Source organism: Amia ocellicauda, chromosome 5 (assembly GCF_036373705.1).
Source record: "Amia ocellicauda isolate fAmiCal2 chromosome 5, fAmiCal2.hap1, whole genome shotgun sequence".
NCBI lineage: Eukaryota > Metazoa > Chordata > Actinopteri > Amiiformes > Amiidae > Amia > Amia ocellicauda.
This window is the reverse complement of record NC_089854.1, coordinates 36,990,832-37,012,300: the sequence shown is the minus strand read 5'-3', so window position 1 is coordinate 37,012,300 and position 21,469 is coordinate 36,990,832. Positions and strand designations below refer to the sequence as shown.

The following is a 21,469-nucleotide window of genomic DNA, read 5'->3' as shown; positions in this document are numbered from 1 at the left end:
TCATGTTTATATATATTTTTATTTCTATTTTATTTTTGTTACCATTGCGTTAAGCATTGTTATACACTACTATAATATCAATGCCTAGTATTTATTAAAGTATTACTCTGTAGGAGAACCACTTAAAGACCATTACACTTATTTTAATAAGTGCCTGATTAATCTACCGATTAATCAACTAATGGCCATTGATTAACCGATTGACAGTCCTAATATATGTATGTATGTATATGTATATGTGTTTATAAAACACTATAGGCTAACATATTTAAACATGTGTGTATGTATATATATATATATATATATTTTTTTTTTTTTTTAATATATATATATATATTTTTTTTACCTATGATATATTCTTGAAGGGGTCAGGACAAACCCATATCACCAATTATTGGAAGCAGTGCTTTGCATAAACACCAAAACTTCATTTTGGAAAAGGGTGAAATGTTTATGTTTCCTTTCTTTGTGGCTCATTTAATGATGTGAATAAAACTTAATTTATTTCCTCGTATGTCTATTTTTGATGGCAATTAGTGGAACAGCTACTAGCCAGGCAATTCTGAATGCAAACAAGGTCCCTTTAGGCAGCACAATGCATTAACGTAAGATATGCCCCAACAACATAACTTGTCAGAGAGGATTATTTCTGCTTAGTGAATCTGCAGGGGCCCCTTGCACAGCCACTCAGCACTGACGAAGAGAGCCAGCCAGCCAGAGAGGCAGAGAAGGAGAGTGGCAGAGTGGCCATTAGTGTGGCGATACAGTGGCACTGATGTTTGAGCACACTTCTGAACTGGCTTTTGTTGAGAATATCTGTGCAGAAAGCATGCGCTGTCCCCAATCTGCTGTTACTATGAGAAATGAGGAGCTGCTTTTGAGGTACTGTGCAGTGTTTTTTTTTGTTTTTTGTTTTTTTCTTTTCTTATGGGAGGTTTTCCAGTTCCCTCAGTGCTTGCGGTCCATGAGATTGTCTAGTGTGCATATGTGTTTTTTGCTTCCCTTTTTTTTGTGTGTGTGCCACAACAAAAGGACTACAATATTCTTGAAGTGCATTATACATCCTTGGAGAAATTCCTTAGCAGAAGGATTGGAAGCCGGCATAAGATTGGCTACTGAGTTAGTACAGTGCCGTATTTTGTTTGTTCTTGTTTATGCGCGGTGCATGGCATAATCCCGAACAGCAAAGGGCGACTCCATATTAGGGCATGTTGTGCTAAAATCCCCTTTTAATCTAGATTTAGAATACCTAAATAGATACAATAATGCTGTACCTTTCGTTTGTTTCGAATCAGAATTGATACGCTCTTCTTTGGTGTCCAGGCTGCATAAAATATTTGAGCTTTCTGTGCATGAAGAAAGAGAAGTGTGTTGAATTGGCACCCCATGCTTTGAAAAATGTAGTCTTTTGTTTATTTGGTAGCAGACGTTTCAGCACTGAATACATCTTTTGGTCTGACAATGGGACTGCAGAACAATGGAGCTGTCAAACACTTCATTGGCTAGACCCCCCCACCCCCTTCCCCCATCACCCCCATTCTTTTCATTTTTTTTTCTCATTTTTGAAATGACCGTGGAAACTGGTATTCCCATGGATTAAAAGGTTATGTAGTCCCCTCTCTCCTTTTTTATTTTTTTAAGTACTTTTCTTTTAACACGGTCTGTGATAAACAAACCATTTCATTTAATGTCTGCGGTTAATGGTCCTTAAGGTATTCTGCATGTTAGAATAATGGCTGTTGGTTTAAATTGGAGATTTATAGCTGGTTTCTCCATTAACTACACAAGTGAAGTTATAGGATTTTATTCAATAGCAGTAACCCTGTAATAAATCTCATAAATTGCCTGCTACCAGACTGCCTGCAATACTACATATCTATCACACACTTCAGTTTGCTTTGTAAACAAACATTGTCACTATCTATTGATGCCATTGTGACATAACTATGTAACTTTTAACAAAAGGCAATTTCTTCATACTAGGCAGAGGAGTGCAAGAAAAAAAGTATAACCAGCTTAAAGGTGATATGATGTGTTGTATTTGTACAGTGTTTTAAATGTAACTGTAGATATAGGAATACAAATACAAATCAATTACACATTTGAGTTGTTTTGACACATTGCTCCTTGACCTGTTTAGGCAAACTCTGAATAGTTATTGTTTGAAAGTAATCAGATTAAAAGTTTCAGGAGTCATTTCTACAGGTAAGCTTCTGTTGATATAGAGGCTAAGGCTCCCACTGGCATGATTTGTTAAAAGATCCTTAAAGAACCCTATGAAGAGAGTGGAAATTGATATATCCCAATCATTCAGTGTGTACTTTGAGGATTGTAATGCATCTTTTCGGATGCCGAACTGGGAAATACTCAAATAATTCTGTGTTCATTAAAACAGCAGTCCAAGTATGAAAATGCCGCCGCCGGTCTTTAGTACTGTTGTGTGCGTTTGCTGTGCTTTCACTGCTGTGTTCTTTGTTGTTTTGAAAATGCTGAAGAGAAAATTAGCCAACAAAATAATTATAAATAAAAAAAAATCTGCCAAAAGCTAATACATGAGAAATTAAGTTAAAAGCAGATGTTTCTGCAGGATTGGTTAACCTTCTCACATTACAGTGTGCTCTACTGGACACACACAGATCATATTGAATCAATGGACATGAAACGGGAACTCGGCACAAGTATTCTGAAATGATTCCTTTAGTTGGACTAGTATTCAATCGGGTAGCTTTGCCACGAAACACTGGACATAAATCCAATAAAAGGACACCATTGAATTTTTGGGCCGTCTTCTCAGAAAGCAAAATAGTCCAGGTGTTGAGGTATTCTGCTTACCATTATATTCTGATTTCTCCCTGAACACGTAGACCATCACTACGCTTTTTTTAGTGTTTAAATCCAGATTATTTATTTACACTTAGTGCAGTGAAAGAGGTGAATGACTGACTCTTTCAAAAGTGAATTCTTTATAACTGACTATACGAACCATAGGATGTTGTATATTTTGTCTAAGATCAATATTTCCACTCACACATGGTATTCAATGCTCTGCAGATTTCACTGGCGATTTTGAACTGACTGACATGGTTTGCGGTCCAAAAAATCAGGATATCAATCACTTCAGTGAAGCCGATCTAAAGAATTAAGTTTTCAACTCATCCACTTCAGGTTAACCCACTTAGTAATAACATTCACTGTGACTTGAGTGAAATCCAGGTTGTGTAAAGCAGGTTTTATATACGACAAGTGCTTAAAAAAAACATCTCTGCACCGAGCAAGACTATGTGTGCAGAAACAAAACTAGTTTTTCACACAAATCCATTATTTCGCTGATCAAACTGGCAATGCACCAGACACAAATGAACCTCATTTAAGCTGGACGGAGAAAAAAAGTTTTCTTTCTCCCAACAAGGGGAGAAATAGGAATGTAAGAAGTGTAAATTGAGTGGAGTACTTTTGCCTTCTGCCAAGACAGCAGCATAAAAGCACCACAAGGCAGTTAGCCAATTATAAATATCTCTTTGAACAGCGAGGGCCAGTCTACAATTGTTGCATGTAAAGTAAAGCTTAATAACAATAGGCCTTCATTTAATATGACACTATCTTAAATAAATATTGTGTAATTATCCAGTCCCTGATGGCTTGACATCACTGATCACTTAATTATTCTTTCAGTCAGTTCGGTTGGAGTGGCCTGCTTGACCTCTTTGGGTTTGTGATTGAAAACTAGATTAATCTGTCTTGCGAATTCACCTGTGAATTTCTCCAAGATGTAATTGAACTGGGAATTTCGGCGCAACCGTAACAGAAACAAGTAGAGTATTAAAACTGTAACAATTTAAATGGTCATATCTAGTTTTATGGATGCCAACATATTTCAGTATTTCAGAGAAGCAGTTTAGAGTTTTAAAACTGTAACAATTCAAATGGACATATTCAGTTTAGAGATGACACACAAATGCCATTTGAATGCAAAAAGCTGGAACAACCACTTTGTGATTATTGCTGCTATGTTATTGTTGTTGTTATTCTAAATCTCATGTCTTCAATTTCAGTTAGGTCACATAAGTCTGTCCTACGTGATTGTTGCTGCTCCATGCTATGTTGAGATGCCACATGTACACTAGAAATGTATGCATATAAATTGAGCTAACTATTTATTTTACCTGCAGTTTCATTACATAAATTGCAGATGGTTAGTTATACATATGAAATATAGAATAAAGACAATCATAGACCGTATCTATGTAGGATAGATCAATATAGGTATTTTTTTTCAATGATTTACGATCAATACAAACGTGTACTTCATAGCGGATGCATTTATGAGTAGAAGACCAAATATTAAGCTGCCACTGAGTACAGGTTTGTACTTTTCTATTGGCAGGTGGGTCAATGTTGTGTATTTATATGGTCCTAATTGTTGGTTTAATGTAGTTTGGAAATTCAGTATTGCTACAGCCATGTAACACTTTTCCTGTTGTGAATATATAACCTTAATAAACATTAATATTTGAATATTGTCCACATTCTCAATGACATTCATAGATGTTAAGGTACCACATTACTTTGGTTTACCGATCTTTAAAACTGCTGGTACCGATTTGGAAGCAATAGAATATGACTGTGTTACCAATTCAATTAGTTGTGTACATCAGTTCACTTAAACAGGTCTAATCAACCCCCAAGAGACTGCACAGCTGCAAATGCAAGGTGCGACTCTCCACTACACTGTGGATATACTACACTGACTCACTCTAAACAAGTGCTGATCTAGATTATCTAAATCAGATCTATTGACATTTCATGGGATTATCTAGGCGATAATTGGAGGTGTGATATTTTGTATGTAAAGCCGTTAATTTTGAAGTTATTCATAGTCCAATGGCTCCCTTCCTCTTCTTGGCTCTTTGCTTTCCAGATTCTTATCTCTAATGGGGAGCTCAGCACACACCTATAAGAAATAACTGGAACATCGTGTCATGTAGGCAGGCTAGACTCATTGGAATGGCTTTGCTCTGCTGTTTAACCCCTCAAGCTGTGCGAATCTGATCATTACATGCCTAGACACCAATTAAATTAAACAAAACTATCTGAAATATTTCTTGTAGTTCCCATACAGTACACTGAGTAAAGTATTCCCTTAAGCACTCAACATAACAGTTGAAGGAGGTAACACATTTAAATTAGAAAAATACAATGAATGACTGTATTGTGAATACGTTACATTTTGAACTTCCCCACATTAACAATCTGGAATTGGAATCCAGATAAGGAACTATATATAATATTTTGCTAAATTCAACAAATGGGACCTTTTGTCCCTAAACGATCTCTTATAATGAAAAGAAATACATGGCGAATTCTGTAATTTACAATGGAAGCAGGTGAAATGAGGTGGGCGAAATACATTCAGATTAGTACAGACTGGGTGGCTCTTATCACATTTTGCTTGATCAGAATGTAAACTGCACCTTAGGGACAAAGGGAAACAAAAGCATTGGACAGAATTCATTAATATTCATATCTGGAACTTTATCACAAGTGCAGGGACTGTGCGTCAATACTTAGGAAGTCATTCATGAGTAAATCAATACTAATTACCGAAATCAGGAAGGTTAATTAGGAACTACAAAATGCCTCTTATGGGGACTTCACTACTACAAATCTCACAACACCTAAACTGATGACACCTGAGGGGAAGAGCAGGCGAGGTGGCATCAAAATGACAGAATCAAGCTTTTTTTTGGTGGCCTTTGAGCAAGGATCAGTGAAGCTGCACAACTTTCAAATGAAAATAAATGAGCCACTGAAATTTTCAGTGCCAAACTTAATGAGAAAAAGAAAGGGGCTTTAATGAATCTGTGGCACGCGGCATGTTTTAATATAGGTAGTCTACCGTGTGTCACTGGCACAGCATCAAATGTGAGTGTGCACTATGCCATTGAGTGATTTACTGCGTAATATAAGAGAGACGTGACAAAAAAATATTAAAACCTATCCTTGCTGGCCATTGTTAAAGTATGCCTGGCGTTTGCAAGTGCATTTCAAAACATGCCTTTTAATAGTACGCTTTCAAATGAAATCCCACACAGCACTTTCAGGAATTAACACTACACTCTCCTGAGCAGGCGATCGCACTTTACGTAATATTTTTGTATCTGCAAATTCCCTGGCAGGGCAGAAGCAGAGGTAAACAGAATGAAAGTGAAGCGGCAAATGTAGCAGATCGTTGGAAACACCCTTTCCTACATTCCACACACATTTCTGTACGCGTTTTTATTCGGTATCGGATGTCTTAAATTCAGTGGACTCGGCCTTTTTATTCCTTTTTATTTTTAAGCAGCACTTCAGTCTGAATTCTTGGTGGAACAATGAACTGAAACTGGAAAAGGCAGCTAGTGAATAAGTGTGTCACTGAGTTCAGCCTGATATGCATTATCAGGGCAGCCTGAGCGGTCGGTGTGGAAGCCTATTTTTACTTGACCCACGCTGTCATTGGTTGAAGAAGATGATGATGAAATGTGGATCCTGGTGTAATAATGTTATCAGGGCTACAGGAAAATAGATGGTCTGCAATAAATATAGGAGGATTAAAAACAAATGTGTCAGTGAAGTGAAATACATAATGGCACACAGGGATGATCCATGCAGGACTGCACACAGAATCTATACTAATTCTGTTGCTGTCTGTATAGATTCTTTTACGGTTTTATTGTATTTATTTTCCTTGTTTATTGTTTTTTTTCCCTGTCCCCACTATAGTCCCAGGGATTTGTGATATTTACAAAAACGGCCCAGTCAACATATGCTCTACAAGCTAATACAGAAAGACAATACTGGTTTCTTTGCTCAAACTGTCCGCACTGGGAGCTGTGGCGAAGTGGAAGTCGAGAGCACAGATGCCTTCCATTCGAGGCTGTAGATACAGGTTCGATTTCAGGACTGGTCACATCTGTGAAGGAAAAGGAAACATGTATCCATATATTTCTGAGAATCAAATCCAGTTTTATTGTATCAAGCTATTAAGAAATGGATTGCTTAGATTTGCAGTTTCAGAACCCCCCTTCCAGAATTTGCTAATTGTTTTGTAGGTGTGTATTTGTTTATTTTCATGCATATTATGAATGAGTAGTTTCACTTATTGTATTTATATTATTTATTGTATCTGTTCATAATGGCAAAATAAGAAAACATAAATGTTAGCATCTTATTTTTCTAAATTGTTTTCTATTCCATATGATATACGTCCTTGATATGTATCCCTTTTGTGAGGCTGCTGGGCTTACAGCTGCATTAGACTTGACATGATTTACGTCAAGCTGTATGTAGTTTAAACATGCCATATGAAATGCACCATTTGTACTCCCTCTAGAAAACAAAACAACTGATGGTTAAACAGTTACATATAGATAATGTGTATTAGAAATTAATTGGTAGCACCATGACTACTTTTACTCTGAGGGCATCTGTGGTTCATTGCTCTTGGGATTCCAGCAAAGTATGCAAGGTGAGTAGGTTTCAGTACGTTATATGCTGTAGTTGTGGTTAAAGGGGAGTGGGTGGGGGGGTGGTAAGATGCGATTCTTATATTTTCTATACCCATAATTCATAGGCCTCCAGCCTTCACCTACATTGGTAATCAATACATGTTGCAGGGCAGCTGAACACATAACTGCCCTATGAGACCTCGCCCACAGCAACCAAACTCGTAAGGTATAGCCTCTGGGGAGGGCTCAAAAAACAACAGTACAAAAAACAAATGTGCGACCTTTGATCCCTTGAATGGCTGTAAGGACTGATGAGGAACAGGCCCTGACATGAAGCCCTTGAAATCTGTGTTTCAGCACCTCTGACAGATAAGCCGAATTCCCACATCTGAATGTTCTCGGTGGGAACAGAGTCGTGGAAAATGTAATGGAATTATCTCTATTGAAACAGTTTGCACTTCCTTGGTGTGGGAGATAACAACATGTATAAATCCCTATTTTAAAAAATCTTACAGTAGGAGGAAAAAAAAGATATATATCTTAGTATAAATGATCATACAGTCTCATTAAAAATATCACACTTGGATTTAGTTCTCCAATAATACATTTCACGGCATTCTAGTTAAACATTTTAAAATGTCCTGGTGAGTTGTGCTCATTAATAATTTGCAATGGATGAATTTGTCAATGTATCAGAAAACAAATCCCAAGCCATAGACTATAGTATAAGTCACTATACTAATGACTATCAAGACAAAATTGTTGTCATCCTTTAGAGGTGAATCATGGGATACCCCTGTTGGTATCTATGTAGCTTATATGAAATATTTCTGGCTACAACACATAATCTCATGTTTTATATTAAGAATGAATACACTAGAGGGGGAATGCATTTTAATTCAGGCGGGTTCCTTGTGAGTGCAACTACCTGATATATCTTCCTTCTTTGATCTTGTGGAGGCATTTCTAATGGAAATGTATGTTTTAGCAATATGAGCTGTGTGTACAGGGAAAAGGTGGACTAGAGCAAAGTGACCTGACCAATTTTACATTGTGGAGCAATGCTATGAGGTGAGGTTGTAAAGAGGCAACTGCCTTTGAAGGCGTTCCAGTAAATTTTTCTGCCAGTATTTTAAAACACAATTTCTGTGGGGGCACGTTCCTTCAGGGAAATAAGTTTACATTATAATTGTATAAATCTAAGGAGCTAATCTGAGTGTATTGGTTTCAGATATGTCAAAATGTATTAATACAAATACTGTATAGATTTAAAAATACACAACTTGTAGGCATTGGAAAACAGAGCAGATTGAAAGCGTCTCTGTTCATTAGATAAGAATTAGATGACAACAAATGATGCCTATTCATCTGCATCACTGCAAACAAACTTTGGACACCCACTCCTTGTTGTCTCGACCTCCTTGATGCGTTTTAAACACAATTAAGAATCGTAAAAGCAATTTACGATTGCGAAAAGTGGATTGAGAAAATCAAGTACACTATCATTCATTATTAATGCTTCTAATTCGAGAATGCAGAACGTCGTTTGCTTCCGGATCACACCTCGACACCTGTTTGTGAGCAAGCTCTACTAATTAGGACAGGGCTCACAATAACGGGGATATCAAAGCGCGAATTATTAAAAATAGCTGACCGTACTCACAGGCATGAAATAGCTGGTACTGTAGAGCCCAGGGAATAAGGTGCTATAAATAACCTTTTGGTTTTCGTTGAGTGTTTGGCGTGTTTAAAAGCCTAGGATGCGCATTTTAAACGCATGCGAGTATTACCCACAAGCATGTATTGCTACACAAGTCAGACCCGTTATCTGGATAGCATGTGGAAAAGGAAAGACTGCTCTGATATCTACCATGCTTTCCGTCCACAGCACACGTGTCTTCCAGACTGACCCACGCCCGGCCCTGACGTCACTGGGTAGTGGGAAAACGTGCTTTAAAAGTAAGGTGCACTGGAAGATCCTAAATAAAACAGCACCCTGCGCGCCTCTAACGCCTTTTCACTCTGACCTACTTACATCCTGCTTTACCCCAGTGATAAAAATGATTAAAATCTGTTTGAAACCCCGAGTCCCTCCGGAGAAATGAGGCTGGGGATAATAACAAACTGCTGGGAAAGCTTAAGTCAAGCTAGAAGGCTTCCCCGCCGTTTCTCCCAGCTAATTCACATGTAATTAAAAGCAACATACATAATTTAGAAGAGCGTAGAAAGCCGTCAAGAGCGGGAGCAGCGAGCGCCGCATCGCAAGAGTGGACGAGAACAGCACAAGAAGGTAACAATAGTCATGAGCTTGGCATATGCATTCGCAGTGTTAGCATTGCATGCGAGCGACCTTATTATTATTTGTGGGGATGCTGATGATAACAAAGATGGTGCTTAAAAAAAGATGTATAGATGCGTCCCCAAAAAATGGTGTTGTGCAAACGCTGTACATGTGGGGATGTAAATGGTTAAACAGTAAACTGCAGTATCGAGGAGCCACGCCTCCCATTTCAGCACCTGGTGCTCCACAGACAGTTGCCTCAGCAGTAGGGATTTCGGAGGGGATTGGAGGAAAATGAAGGGGGAGAGAATGTGACAACTGCCGACTCTGGCTACTGCCTTGGGGAGGCCTCCGCACCTGTCCCTCTCCGTCTCCCGGCCAGCACACTGCTCCAGTCAGACCAGCGCACAGTCGCTCTTCTCCGGCAGACGCAGCGGCGCGCAGGAAGCACCATGACTTCTTCTTACAATCTGGATTTTCTTCCCGATATGATGGTTGAAAGCCGTTTGCTGGTTTCCGGCGACAGAATGTAAGTCGTGTGTGCTTAGAGATGGAGAGGAGAGGGGGGTGCATAGCAGCAATAATGGAGATAAATGGGCTAATAATAAGAGGGCTTCCAGGGGAGCCAGCCCGCGGTGGATGTCTCGGCGGAATGGGGGTTGGCACGCTTGTCGGGCTTAAAAAGGAAGGGACGGCAGTCGTGAAACATGGATAAAGTGGATGGATGGGCAGTGTTGTGCGTGCAGGTTTTTTTTTATTCTTCTTCTTCCACGGATTGCATTAAAGGCACGGGTGTATGGGGATGTTAGTGACCAATCGTGCGTGTATTGTGTGCAGGTCTCGCTGTCCGCGCATGGCTGTTCGCGGGGAAACTTGCTTCTTCAGTTGCTGCCTGATCCCCGGGGCCTGGAGCAGCGCCGTGCCGTCCGCGCCGCTCTCTCCGCTCTCTCCACCCTCTCCCCGCACAGTTTGCGCCCAAATCCTCCGGGATGTCCTTCTCCAGCCGTAACCCAAGTCGGCGTCCGCTCGCTGGCACGTTCCCACGACCGGCTTTGTTTTGCCGACGTTTTCTCTGAAGTGGCCGCGTTTCAGAAGTAGTTGAGATCTGCAGTCGGGCTGTTTCAGCTGCTGTGACGACGGAGCCTCGTCTGAAATGGTTTGCTGCAGCCCACCTCGCCGGTCAATGACAACTTTGGGGTCGGATATATAGGCTACACATCTCATAGCTGTTGTCAAACCTGGCAGTACTCGTCTGCTGAAACGCGCGTATCTCATGAATTAAGTTGAAAATAAGGAACTTGGTGAAGAATGGATGTGTAGCAGCGCAAAGCCTATACAGACACGTTATCCGTGTCTCCAAACTGCCCATCGTATAGATGCGTGGACCTATACCTCCAATGGAGGACCCCACCGAGGCGGCAGTGAACTCTTTCCAGTGCAAAGAGGGGGATTCTCGGGTTTGTCTTTGTGTTTTAAGGTGTTATTTTCTACAGGCGGCTTGTTAAGAAAGTTAAGAAAGCAAAGAAATAAACAGACCAGTATGAGCTGCCCCTATCTCATTCATAGTTTCAATGAAGAATAAACCAGACGTGGGTGACTTTTCAATAATATACCCCAACACAAGCAGCTCATTGAATGCCGCCCCCTGCCGAGCTGCATTAGTGACATTGCGGTGCATGAGCGGACGCTCACAGAGAAGCTCCGGTGCATTGGGACCCATATTTGGGGATGTGTAATGTCGCTTATCGTGTTGCCTGCATACGACATGCAGCCATTGCGTGTTGACGCGCCACGTTGTGTGTAGTTAGCGCCTCATCTGTTGCCTGTCTTGGACCCTGTACTTCTTGGCCACAGCTGCTTCGAGTAACATGAACATACTGCTTAACCAGAGCCTGTCACAGCGCATCATCTTTATTATGCACTTTATTGAAGCCACTTCTGGCGCTTTGGTCACCATTAGCACAGCGACCTGGTCATTTGATGCGCTTTTCTGATTAACTCATGTGCCGAAGATATTCCTTGTATACTTTTAAGCTGTTTTAAGGCCTTTTCTATTAATTATAATGGGTGCCATCTCCCACAAAACGGGAAATATGACCGGTACATATGGCTTGGATGACCGCAGACTATTTTTAAAGACCTCCTTCTGCTTGTCCATTTGCTTTGTTAGTATTTACGGACACGTTCTTCAGTGTCGCAATCGACACACATGTTGACCGTGTCTGAAAGGCATCTGGATGCTTACATGGCAAATAGTTTTTGAGATTTATGATTGTATCCAGTAGCCACTTGTCATACGAGTATGTTGTCTCGCATGTTTTTAAATCCCATGGCGAACTAGTGTCTTGTACACTAGTAGGTGTTGCACAGACCTTTGTTAATCTAATGGTGTATTAATCTGTATAAGCACTTCAATTTGCAGAGGAATTTCAGACAGCTGTACATCTTACTACTGTGGAAAAAGTCTACTACTTTAAGATGCATCAGTCTAGTTATGTGGTTTAGTGTGGAATTGACATTGTAGTATAACACATCCCCATTTTCTGTCTGTAATCCCAGTGAGTTTTCTTTCCTGTTTTTATTTTAAGGTTCCCTGGGAAAGGTCTGAGCTTTCACCTTTAGATGCTCCACATCACAGCTGTTAACTAACATGTTACCAGTCAGAGGGGTTTATTTTCGCTGCCTGATTCGAACGATAGCCAGTCATATTTCTAAATGCGAGCAGATTTACTGAATAAAAGACATTTTGTTTTGTTTTTCAATATATAAATGTATACCTCTCTGTACCAATATATATTGTGGTTTCATGCATGCTTTGTGAGACCAATTGTGGTGGGGGGAGAAGTATAGTTGAAAAGATTTTAGATTATCTTTTCAAATGGCAGCATCTATTTGCAGAACGAAGTTTAAGAGCATCAACAACATATCTCAGCAGTCGCATTTGGGGCTTCAAGGATTCAAATGAATTTAAATGCAGGTGCAGACTACTGCCTGGTAGGGGTGTAACGGTACACAAAAGTCACAGTTCAGTACATACCTCAGATTTTAAGTCACGGTTCGGTACGCTTTTGGTACAGTGGAAAAAGATATGCAAAACATAACATTTCTTTTAATTTATTATGACGTTATACACTTTTAAACAGTGGCTAATTGGCCATAATTCCCTGAACAAAGGAAGGCACATAAAGGTGCATATCTTTCTTTCTTAAATAAAAACATACCTAGGTCTAGGTATTATTTAAAATGTCAGTCAGCATTGCTGCAACCTACTAACAAAACTTAAAGTGCATCTGAAGGTTCTCAAATAAACTTCCAACATATGTTTAAAACCCGTATTCTCTAAAACGGAGTATAGTCGCAGATCCATTTTGATAAAAACACCTATGGCTTTAGTTATTGCTTTTGCCCGGTCTGAATTAGCAGGGAGAGGTTGCTTAAATGTCAGGGGGAGCAGGGTTTGCACTGCACTGTTTTCTCCTTGTACCAGTGATATGTGGGTGATGCCGTCTAAAATGAGAAATTGTGTTCGACATACTGCCAGCGACAAACCCAATTTCAGTAAAACAATGCCGGCACGCTGCCTTTGTCTTATCCGCTTGTCTTTGCCCATTGCCACTGTAGTTAACTGGAAAGCCATAATTTTCCCAAATGGGAGACGTGAAGGATACGGGAGGGTCCTCAAGCTCTGGCTGTCGTTTGCGTTCGCCATATTTATTTACGAGGCTGCATCACATGTGCTAGGCTACTTCAGTTACTAAGTTGTGGCTCCAAGATACGTCTTCGGCGGGAAACCGTGCGTGGTTAAAACTACACTATATTCATTCGGATCACAACGCGCACCGAACCGAACGTCCTGTACCGAACAGTACGGTACGGATACGTGTACCGTTACACCCCTACTGCCTCATGACTTTTGAAATGCAATACCAAAATGAAGTAGTGGTGCAATCGTGACATATTGTTGCAAATCCATTTCACATACTCGTTCATACAACATACATGAATTGATTGATTAGTCGACACAAAGATTAGTTCCGATTGTTTTATCATCAATTTGGCCTTTAGCCAAGGCAGCATACAAGGAGTACAGTAGTTAATGCATTTTATTACATTTTGTTTTGTTTAGCTTCTCCCTGGATTCCAATACAAATGTCAATAATTATATTTCATGGGCCAGAGAAAAATTATTCAGAATTTTCCTTTAATTATTTTCTCTACCCTGTCAGCATCTGTAACGTGTAATTATGATCGCACAGCAAGGGATTTGTGCAGTTCTAGGTTTGATTCGCAGGGATGGGCTTGAATTTGAATTGTATTGTTGAATTGTACATAAACAACCTTACAGAAGTAGTAACTATGCTGTTGGGTTGCTGGGTTCTTCTGACCTCCCTCTATTTGGTGGTGGTAATAATAGAAAATTCAATCCTTATGAGTTGGCTTTATTTGTCTAATTTGAGTGTGATCCTGTGCTGCACAAAGGAATTAGATCATTGAAATATTCTCTTTAAGCATTGTTGTTCAGGATAAAAAAGGACCCAGATCCCATTATGCAGATAATTAGATTTCTGTCTTTAATGCTCGACTGAGTTCTATGATTTATGCCAACTGATCAATTGTCATTCTTCATCTCTTGATATAAATGGCATCTTCTTGGTAAAAGGACTTTTATTTTGAAAGACCACAGTTATCACATTCCATTGTTTTCTAATTGCCTTTCAAAGCCTGATGCAGACACCCTGCCATTCAGAGGTAGTATGCCTGGACATCTTGCTGAACTGCAAAAGAGAAAAGAGGAGCAAGAATTAAGTTTTGATTTCTGTGTAAATTTGTAAACCGTATCAATTTTAAGCCAGTGCAACGAATGACCTATTTTCCTGGCATTTCACTGAAAATATCTGCCCGTCAGCCAACGCAGGTGCATGTACTGTAATTGAAGTACTGTACTTGCTTCAGTTTAATTCATTTGGAATCATACCAGGCTAACTTGCTGGGTTATTTTTTTTTCTTTTTAACTCAAGCTCATCCTACAACCTTTTAACAGGGTTAAGTTTATTTGACCTAAAAGACTATTTCAAAACCTGTTATTCATCTTTAAAATGTACTTCATTTAAGTGGAGTCTGTCTGTGGCTTTTGGCTAATTATCTTGTTGGAAAAACAAACCCTTTAATCCCAGGTTGCCTTCCCTGTAGGCATTTTATGACACTGAAGAAAGGAATTTTGTTCAGTAACAAATGTATCTTTAATGTTTATTTTAGCTCTTACTCGTGGACCAGAAAATTAACCCTAAAGCTGTTACCATCCCCATACTGTGCTCTGGGTACTGTTAAACCGTCAGTCTATCTTTCACAGTTTTTTTTCTCCTATTCAATTTGGTTTTGGAATTCAAATGTGCCTTATTCCTTGCTCTTCTGATCCACCTCTGTCTTTTTTTCCTGTTCTACATGTTTGTAGAACATTGAGTTGGACCCCTCAATGTTGCTGTTTTTTTTTTTTTTTTTTTTTTTTGGTTCCCTCGATTTGTTTGCATTTCTACCAGTTGTGTGGTATCGGATTGACTCCCCTACAATCATTTAAGCCTTGGCTCTTCTTGCCATTCCCTCAGTGTGCTTCAGTGTGAAGAGTAACATTGGACCATTACATCTGATCTCCTTCCTTGGAGCCATAGTAACTTGCCATGTAATTTATACAGTGGGGGGAAAAAAGTATTTGATCCCCTGCTGATTTTGTACGTTTGCCCACTGACAAAGAAATGATCAGTCTATAATTTTAATGGTAGGTGTATTTTAACAGTGAGAGACAGAATAACAACAAAAAAATCCAGAAAAACGCATTACAAAAAAGTTATAAATTGATTTGCATGTTAATGAGGGAAATAAGTATTTGACCCCTTCGACTTAGTACTTGGTGGCAAAACCCTTGTTGGCAATCACAGAGGTCAGACGTTTCTTGTAGTTGGCCACCAGGTTTGCACACATCTCAGGAGGGATTTTGTCCCACTCCTCTTTGCAGATCCTCTCCAAGTCATTAAGGTTTTGAGGCTGACCTTTTTCAACTCGAACCTTCAGCTCCCTCCACAGATTTTCTATGGGATTAAGGTCTGGAGACGGGCTAGGCCACTCCAGGACCTTAATGTGCTTCTTACTGAGCCACTCCTTTATTGCCTTGGCTGTGTGTTTTGGGTCATTGTCATGCTGGAATACCCATCCACGACCCATTTTCAATGCCCTGGCTGAGGGAAGGAGGTTCTCACCCAAGATTTGACGGTACATGGCCCCGTCCATCGTCCCTTTGATGCGGTGCAGATGTCCTGTCCCCTTAGCAGAAAAACACCCCCAAAGCATTATGTTTCCACCTCCATGTTTGACGGTGGGGATGGTGTTCTTGGGGTCATTCCTCCTCCTCCAAACACGGCGAGTTGACTTGATGCCAAAGATCTCGATTTTGGTCTCATCTGACCACAACACTTTCACCCAGTTCTCCTCTGAATCATTCAGATGTTCATTGGCAAACTTCAGACGGGCCTGTACATGTGCTTTCTTGAGCAGGGGGGCCTTGCGGGCGCTGCAGGATTTCAGTCCTTCACGGCGTAGTGTGTTACCAATGGTTTTTTTGGTGACTATGGTCCCAGCTGCCTTGAGATCATTAACAAGATCCTCCCGTGTAGTTCTGGGCTGATTCCTCACCGTTCTCATGATCTTATTTTACTTATACTTATTTCCCTCATTAAAATGCAAATCAATGTATAACTTTTTTGAAATGCGTTTTTCTGGATTTTGTTGTTGTTGTTATTCTGTCTCTCACTGTTAAAATACACCTACCATTAAAATTATAGACTGATCATTTCTTTGTCAGTGGGCAAATGTACAAAATCAGCAGGGGATCAAATACTTTTTTCCCTCACTGTATAATGGATAGCTGTTCTAAGAGTAACAGAAGTGAAAGCCCAATAAAAAAAATATCTAGTTATGTTTTCATTTGAAATGGGTAATAACCATTTGAATAAGCCAAAGGTATATATTGAGATTTTCATTCATATTTGTTTCAGTAGGTTTTCTGGGAGACTCCATAATTTTGGTGCAGTAGTATTTTATCTGTGTATGTACATTTGAGCATGTTGCTGTTGTACAGATCTAATGTAGTGGTATGGTTTAATTGTTGCATTTGTGTATATGTGGTCTCCCAGGATTGTTATAACAATTAGAGGGGTCATTATAAATTAGTACCTTTTTTTTTTAATTCAAAAATATATATTTTTAGATTGCATGAATTTTAGCTGGCATTTTTTATACTAACACAATTTAGGCTCTGAGTTCATAATATCTTTAGGAATTTTTTTTTTATATGAATTATCAAAAATGTAGAATAGCCTAAGTGTACTTTACATATTGTATAGAACTGATTCTAACTAATGTAGAGGATTATGGTTCTCTCATAAATGGCAAGATACAGTATAAACACTTTGTATTCGAGAACACTGTGACTTGAGCCTCAGTGACCCGAGATGTTCTTTTCATCCGTATGTTCAGAACAGAAACTGCTGGAAGTCTTATGCGAGTAAACATTGCATCAGTTGGGTCAAATTCTTGTTGTACTGTATTTTAGTAGGATTATTTATTTTTCTGGTAAGCGGCAAGTGTTTTAATTACACAGAGTAATCTTCCTGCACCCTGAGATGTTTGTGCATGTTCAGAGTACACCGTGTTAGGCATTACACACGTGGATTCGAGGCCTTGGTAATGAATTTAATCTGGGAGAAGGGCCTGTGTGAAATTAAACTCCATTAATTCAATGCTCAAGTAATTTCATGTTAACAATTTGCTGGATGGTCATGACCACCTTTTTTTCTATGTTGTTTAATTAGGTAATGAGGGATTTACATCCATTCATCTTATATATTTTTTTAAGATATAGATTTTGCATGACAGGTAGGCATAAATGGTGTCAGCTATTTAACCAGCAGCAGTAATCATAACAGAAGTCATGATTAACCAAAACATGAAATGTTTCCTCCAATAAACTTTCAAATACTTTCTTAATGTGTTCAGTTTTACACTAAGGTGTGAAGGTTTTATTGTTCGAAATAGTGTTTTTAAAGTTACAATATGTTTGCATCTTTGCTAAGCACAGGATCTTTATGAGAATAATAAATTCAAATAAAGTGTATGCCTGCCTGTGCCAGAGAATTATGGGAGACATTCGTTTGGCTCTACATCAGTACCACAGAAAGGAAAGGGCACGACCCACTGCTTTCCCCTGTCAGCTTGAGCTTGGTGTGGCCTGGCCTAGTACAGTCAAGTAAACCGTGTGGTTTTATTTATATGGCAGCACTGCTAAGTGTGTCACAGCAGGGATATGACCTCTAAAACAAGGAGGACTGTTTGTTCTTTGACAATGTGCAGTCTGCATAATGCTTTTCTTTTATTAGAGTATTTTTATATTCATACAAGACTGCCAGCTGTAAACATTGCTACTATTTACGTTTACATTTAATATTAGAATTACTTTGTCATTTACACAATTCAAAGCACTTGCCTGTCAGTTGTTGTTGTTGTTGTTAAATCCACAGCTCAAATATTATTTGATTTGCTGTAAACTTGTAAACCTGTACGTGTGCTTCTGCAAGTTGTCTGTGAGATGTCTTATTTTCGATGGAGAGGTTTTAAGATCATCGCTATAATCCACATGGGAAGATCTATAAATATTAGTCCCAATGCATTAATCATAGTGTTTTAAAGTAGATCATGGTCATTCCTAGCAAACGTGAGTTATTTAATCAAGTATTTTGCAGATTGGATTTCAGGAATTATTTCATTTGGTTCAAAGTGAATGAGGAACTGACGAATGGAACGTTTTCCTTACCGATGATTTTTCCTGTCAGTCTTCCATATGTTTTAATCTGCCTGTCGCTTAACTTCAGATGCAAGAGACATCCACAATAAGAGTTGGACATGAGGCATCTGTTTTACTTTAAAAATATTTGACTGTTAACCACTGCTGTCTCCACAGATATCATTTTTTCCCTTTGAGATATAGTTTTCGCAGGTCTTTTGTCATAGCAATCCAGGAACATTGTGTTGGGCACAAAAAGCACGGCGTACACGGAGTGGATTTGTGAAGCTCTGCCTTGCCAGTTATTGCATCATATGGTAAAGGTGCCAAAGATGTATGAAGGCAGAACTATTTTTGGAAAAGCAAAAGGAACTTCAAAAGAGCCTTTTCAAAGATTCTATACTTGATATGCACAAACCCTATTCTCGCATCCAAGCTATCTACCTCAAAATTCTTGTTTTTTTTTCTCCTCCTACCATTAACACCCTTCTGTTATTCAAATGTTACCGTTCAAACTAACTGCTGCATAGATTGCATATAACAATGTGTTTTATTTTTATAAAATAGAGCATTTTCCCCCCCAGAATATCTCCAGTAATGTTCTGCAGCTACACTTCACTAACAAAATCCTCTCTGTTGATTTGTTTTTGTGTTTTTACAGGCCAATTTTACCGAATTGGGTACTCTGCAGTGCTTGGTCCCAGATCACTCTTAGATTGTTTAATTAAACCAATTTAACTTCCTTCCAGAATGTAATGTAGCTGTTTAGTTTTACTTATTAAATGGAAGTGGAATTGCCTCCCAGAGCTGAGATTGGGCACCTTTGATAAACATTGTTCCTCCAAGCTTCTGAATTCTCCTTCCCGCCAGCTTCACTGCCCACGTTAGGCCTCGGATACATCAGGGCTGACCTTTTTGCATTACTACAGGCATTGGCTAAACCAGGATAGAAAAGTATCTCCTTTGGTCTTATTCTGAAACTAGGTCATTCTCCTAAAATGTGGTCTGTTTATGGAGGGAGGGGGTCTGTATCCATCTGTCTGACTGACATAAATTGATAGGTAAAGGCAGTGCAAAAAAAAAATGAAGTCGGCCTTTATTGAGAAATGTCATAGAGCATTCTGTTTTGGTCGATTAAGTTGCGAAAATGCATCCTGCTTTCAGAAACGTTTTTTTTATTATCATCATGATGATCCTTTCTGTTTGTTTGCAGGATTTCTTTTTTTTTTCATGATGAAGGTCGGGAGTTTCAATTTATTGTGAAGATATTGCACATTTGTGGAGATGAGAATGAGAACTGTGCCCATATGATCTGGCTGAGCTGGGGGAGAGCAATAGTAAATCTACATCTTAATTTGATAGAGCGGGCTGGTAGTAAATAGTAAGTAACAACGCACAGTTGTAGAAATGAGAAATATCAATCTCTCTAGACCTGGAGCTCCCTGTGGAATGCTCGAACTACTGGCTTCCCACAGGGATTTAATAGTTAGTTTTCATTTTATTCCAGTAACAAATACACAACCTACATTTTATGAGGCCAAACCCTTCATCTCTCCACAGGGCTTTTCTTTGGTCTTAAACAATCTACATTGCCTGATGGTGAAGCATGAGACTAGTTTTAATACAGATTAGTTACTTAGGTAAGAGTTTATGAATGTGGTGGGATTACATCTTGTACTGCACATTGCCACAATAGTCAACGGGAGATTGACAGCACAAATGCCAAACACTTTCATGTTTTTGTTTTTACCTCCGATTTATCAACATTTGTTACAAGACGTGGCAGAAAGATTAACGCCGTAATTTGCAAAGATGATGTAGGATGCAGTATGTGCTGAACTATGATTTAATGCTTTGAATGATTTATCCACTTGTGTGTGCTTTTAGAACAGGTTGTCGTAAGCTGCAGTTCCTCACCAAAGATGAACTACTAACATCTGGTAACTGTTAAGGGTTTTGCTGCCCATTGTGAAATGATGTACTTTGCCCAGTGCATTTTGATGGCTCATTTTCCCCAAAGCACAGAGAAATGGAAAAACACTGTTTCCCAGAAGAGAATGCAGATTACCGCACGATTTACATTTGCTTCGGTTTAAATGTGCTTCTAATAAAGCTGCTCAGATATTGGTTTGTGTTCCTTAGCTGATTTAACAAAGTTATTAATGTGCAGGGTTTACATGTTCTAAAAGGGGAAGGCTCGCATTGGCCATGAATACAGGTCTCACTGTACCAGGATTTCAAATTGAAATCGCGGTCTATAGTGATGCCAACTATAATAAAATACAAGATAGCCTGCTTTGATATGATTATTAATGCACCCCACTAGCAGGATATTCCCAGATTAATATCCATAATATCCAATAAAGATAATTAACATATGCAGAGATAGAATTTTAATATTACATTAGTTGTCTTTCACTCCAACACCTTAGTGGTTTTTTTTGGTTTGTTTTTTTTGTTTTTTGTTTTTTGGTAACGAAGTCACGGCTATGATCTTTGTGCCAGCAAGAGAGGTGATCACATGTCCTCTCAGAGATGTGCACTGGCAGGCTATCCACTCTTTCGCTCTGCATGTCTACAGTGCAAACCGCGGGGCTTCGGCATTGTCTGGAGGAACAATGCAGCTCTCGCTGATCACACTGCATGCCAACATTGACCCACTCAGACAAAGGGGCTCCCGTTGAGCAGCAAGCTGAGGAAACCTTTGGCCAAATCTGAGCCTGCTCAACCTTGGCAGGGTTGCAATTGTATTTTTCGTTCAAGGCTCAGGAATACCTGTCATAGATTTATATACCGCTGAATTTTCACTTAAGTTTAGGTATAATTTAAGACAAGTATTGTTAAAAATGAACTGCAGTCTATTACGGATGC

The 21,469-nt window shown here is 39.3% G+C and overlaps 1 protein-coding gene across 27 annotated transcripts in view; it reads left to right on the top strand.

Annotated features, from left to right (window-relative positions):
* The first annotated feature begins 723 nt into the window (after positions 1 to 723).
* Positions 724 to 21,469, top strand: part of celf2 (cugbp, Elav-like family member 2) — a 120,768-nt gene continuing 100,022 nt past the window's right edge. For 13 of the 27 annotated variants that reach the window (XM_066705078.1, XM_066705081.1, XM_066705082.1 and 10 more), the window contains exon 1: positions 725 to 882. In XM_066705078.1, coding sequence (XP_066561175.1) covers positions 776 to 882 — 107 coding nt within the window. In that variant the 5' untranslated portion in view covers positions 725 to 775. Of the gene's footprint in view, positions 883 to 10,002; positions 10,298 to 21,469 lie in introns of those variants that run through there. The other 14 variants (XM_066705056.1, XM_066705073.1, XM_066705076.1 and 11 more) reach the window with 5 other exon arrangements.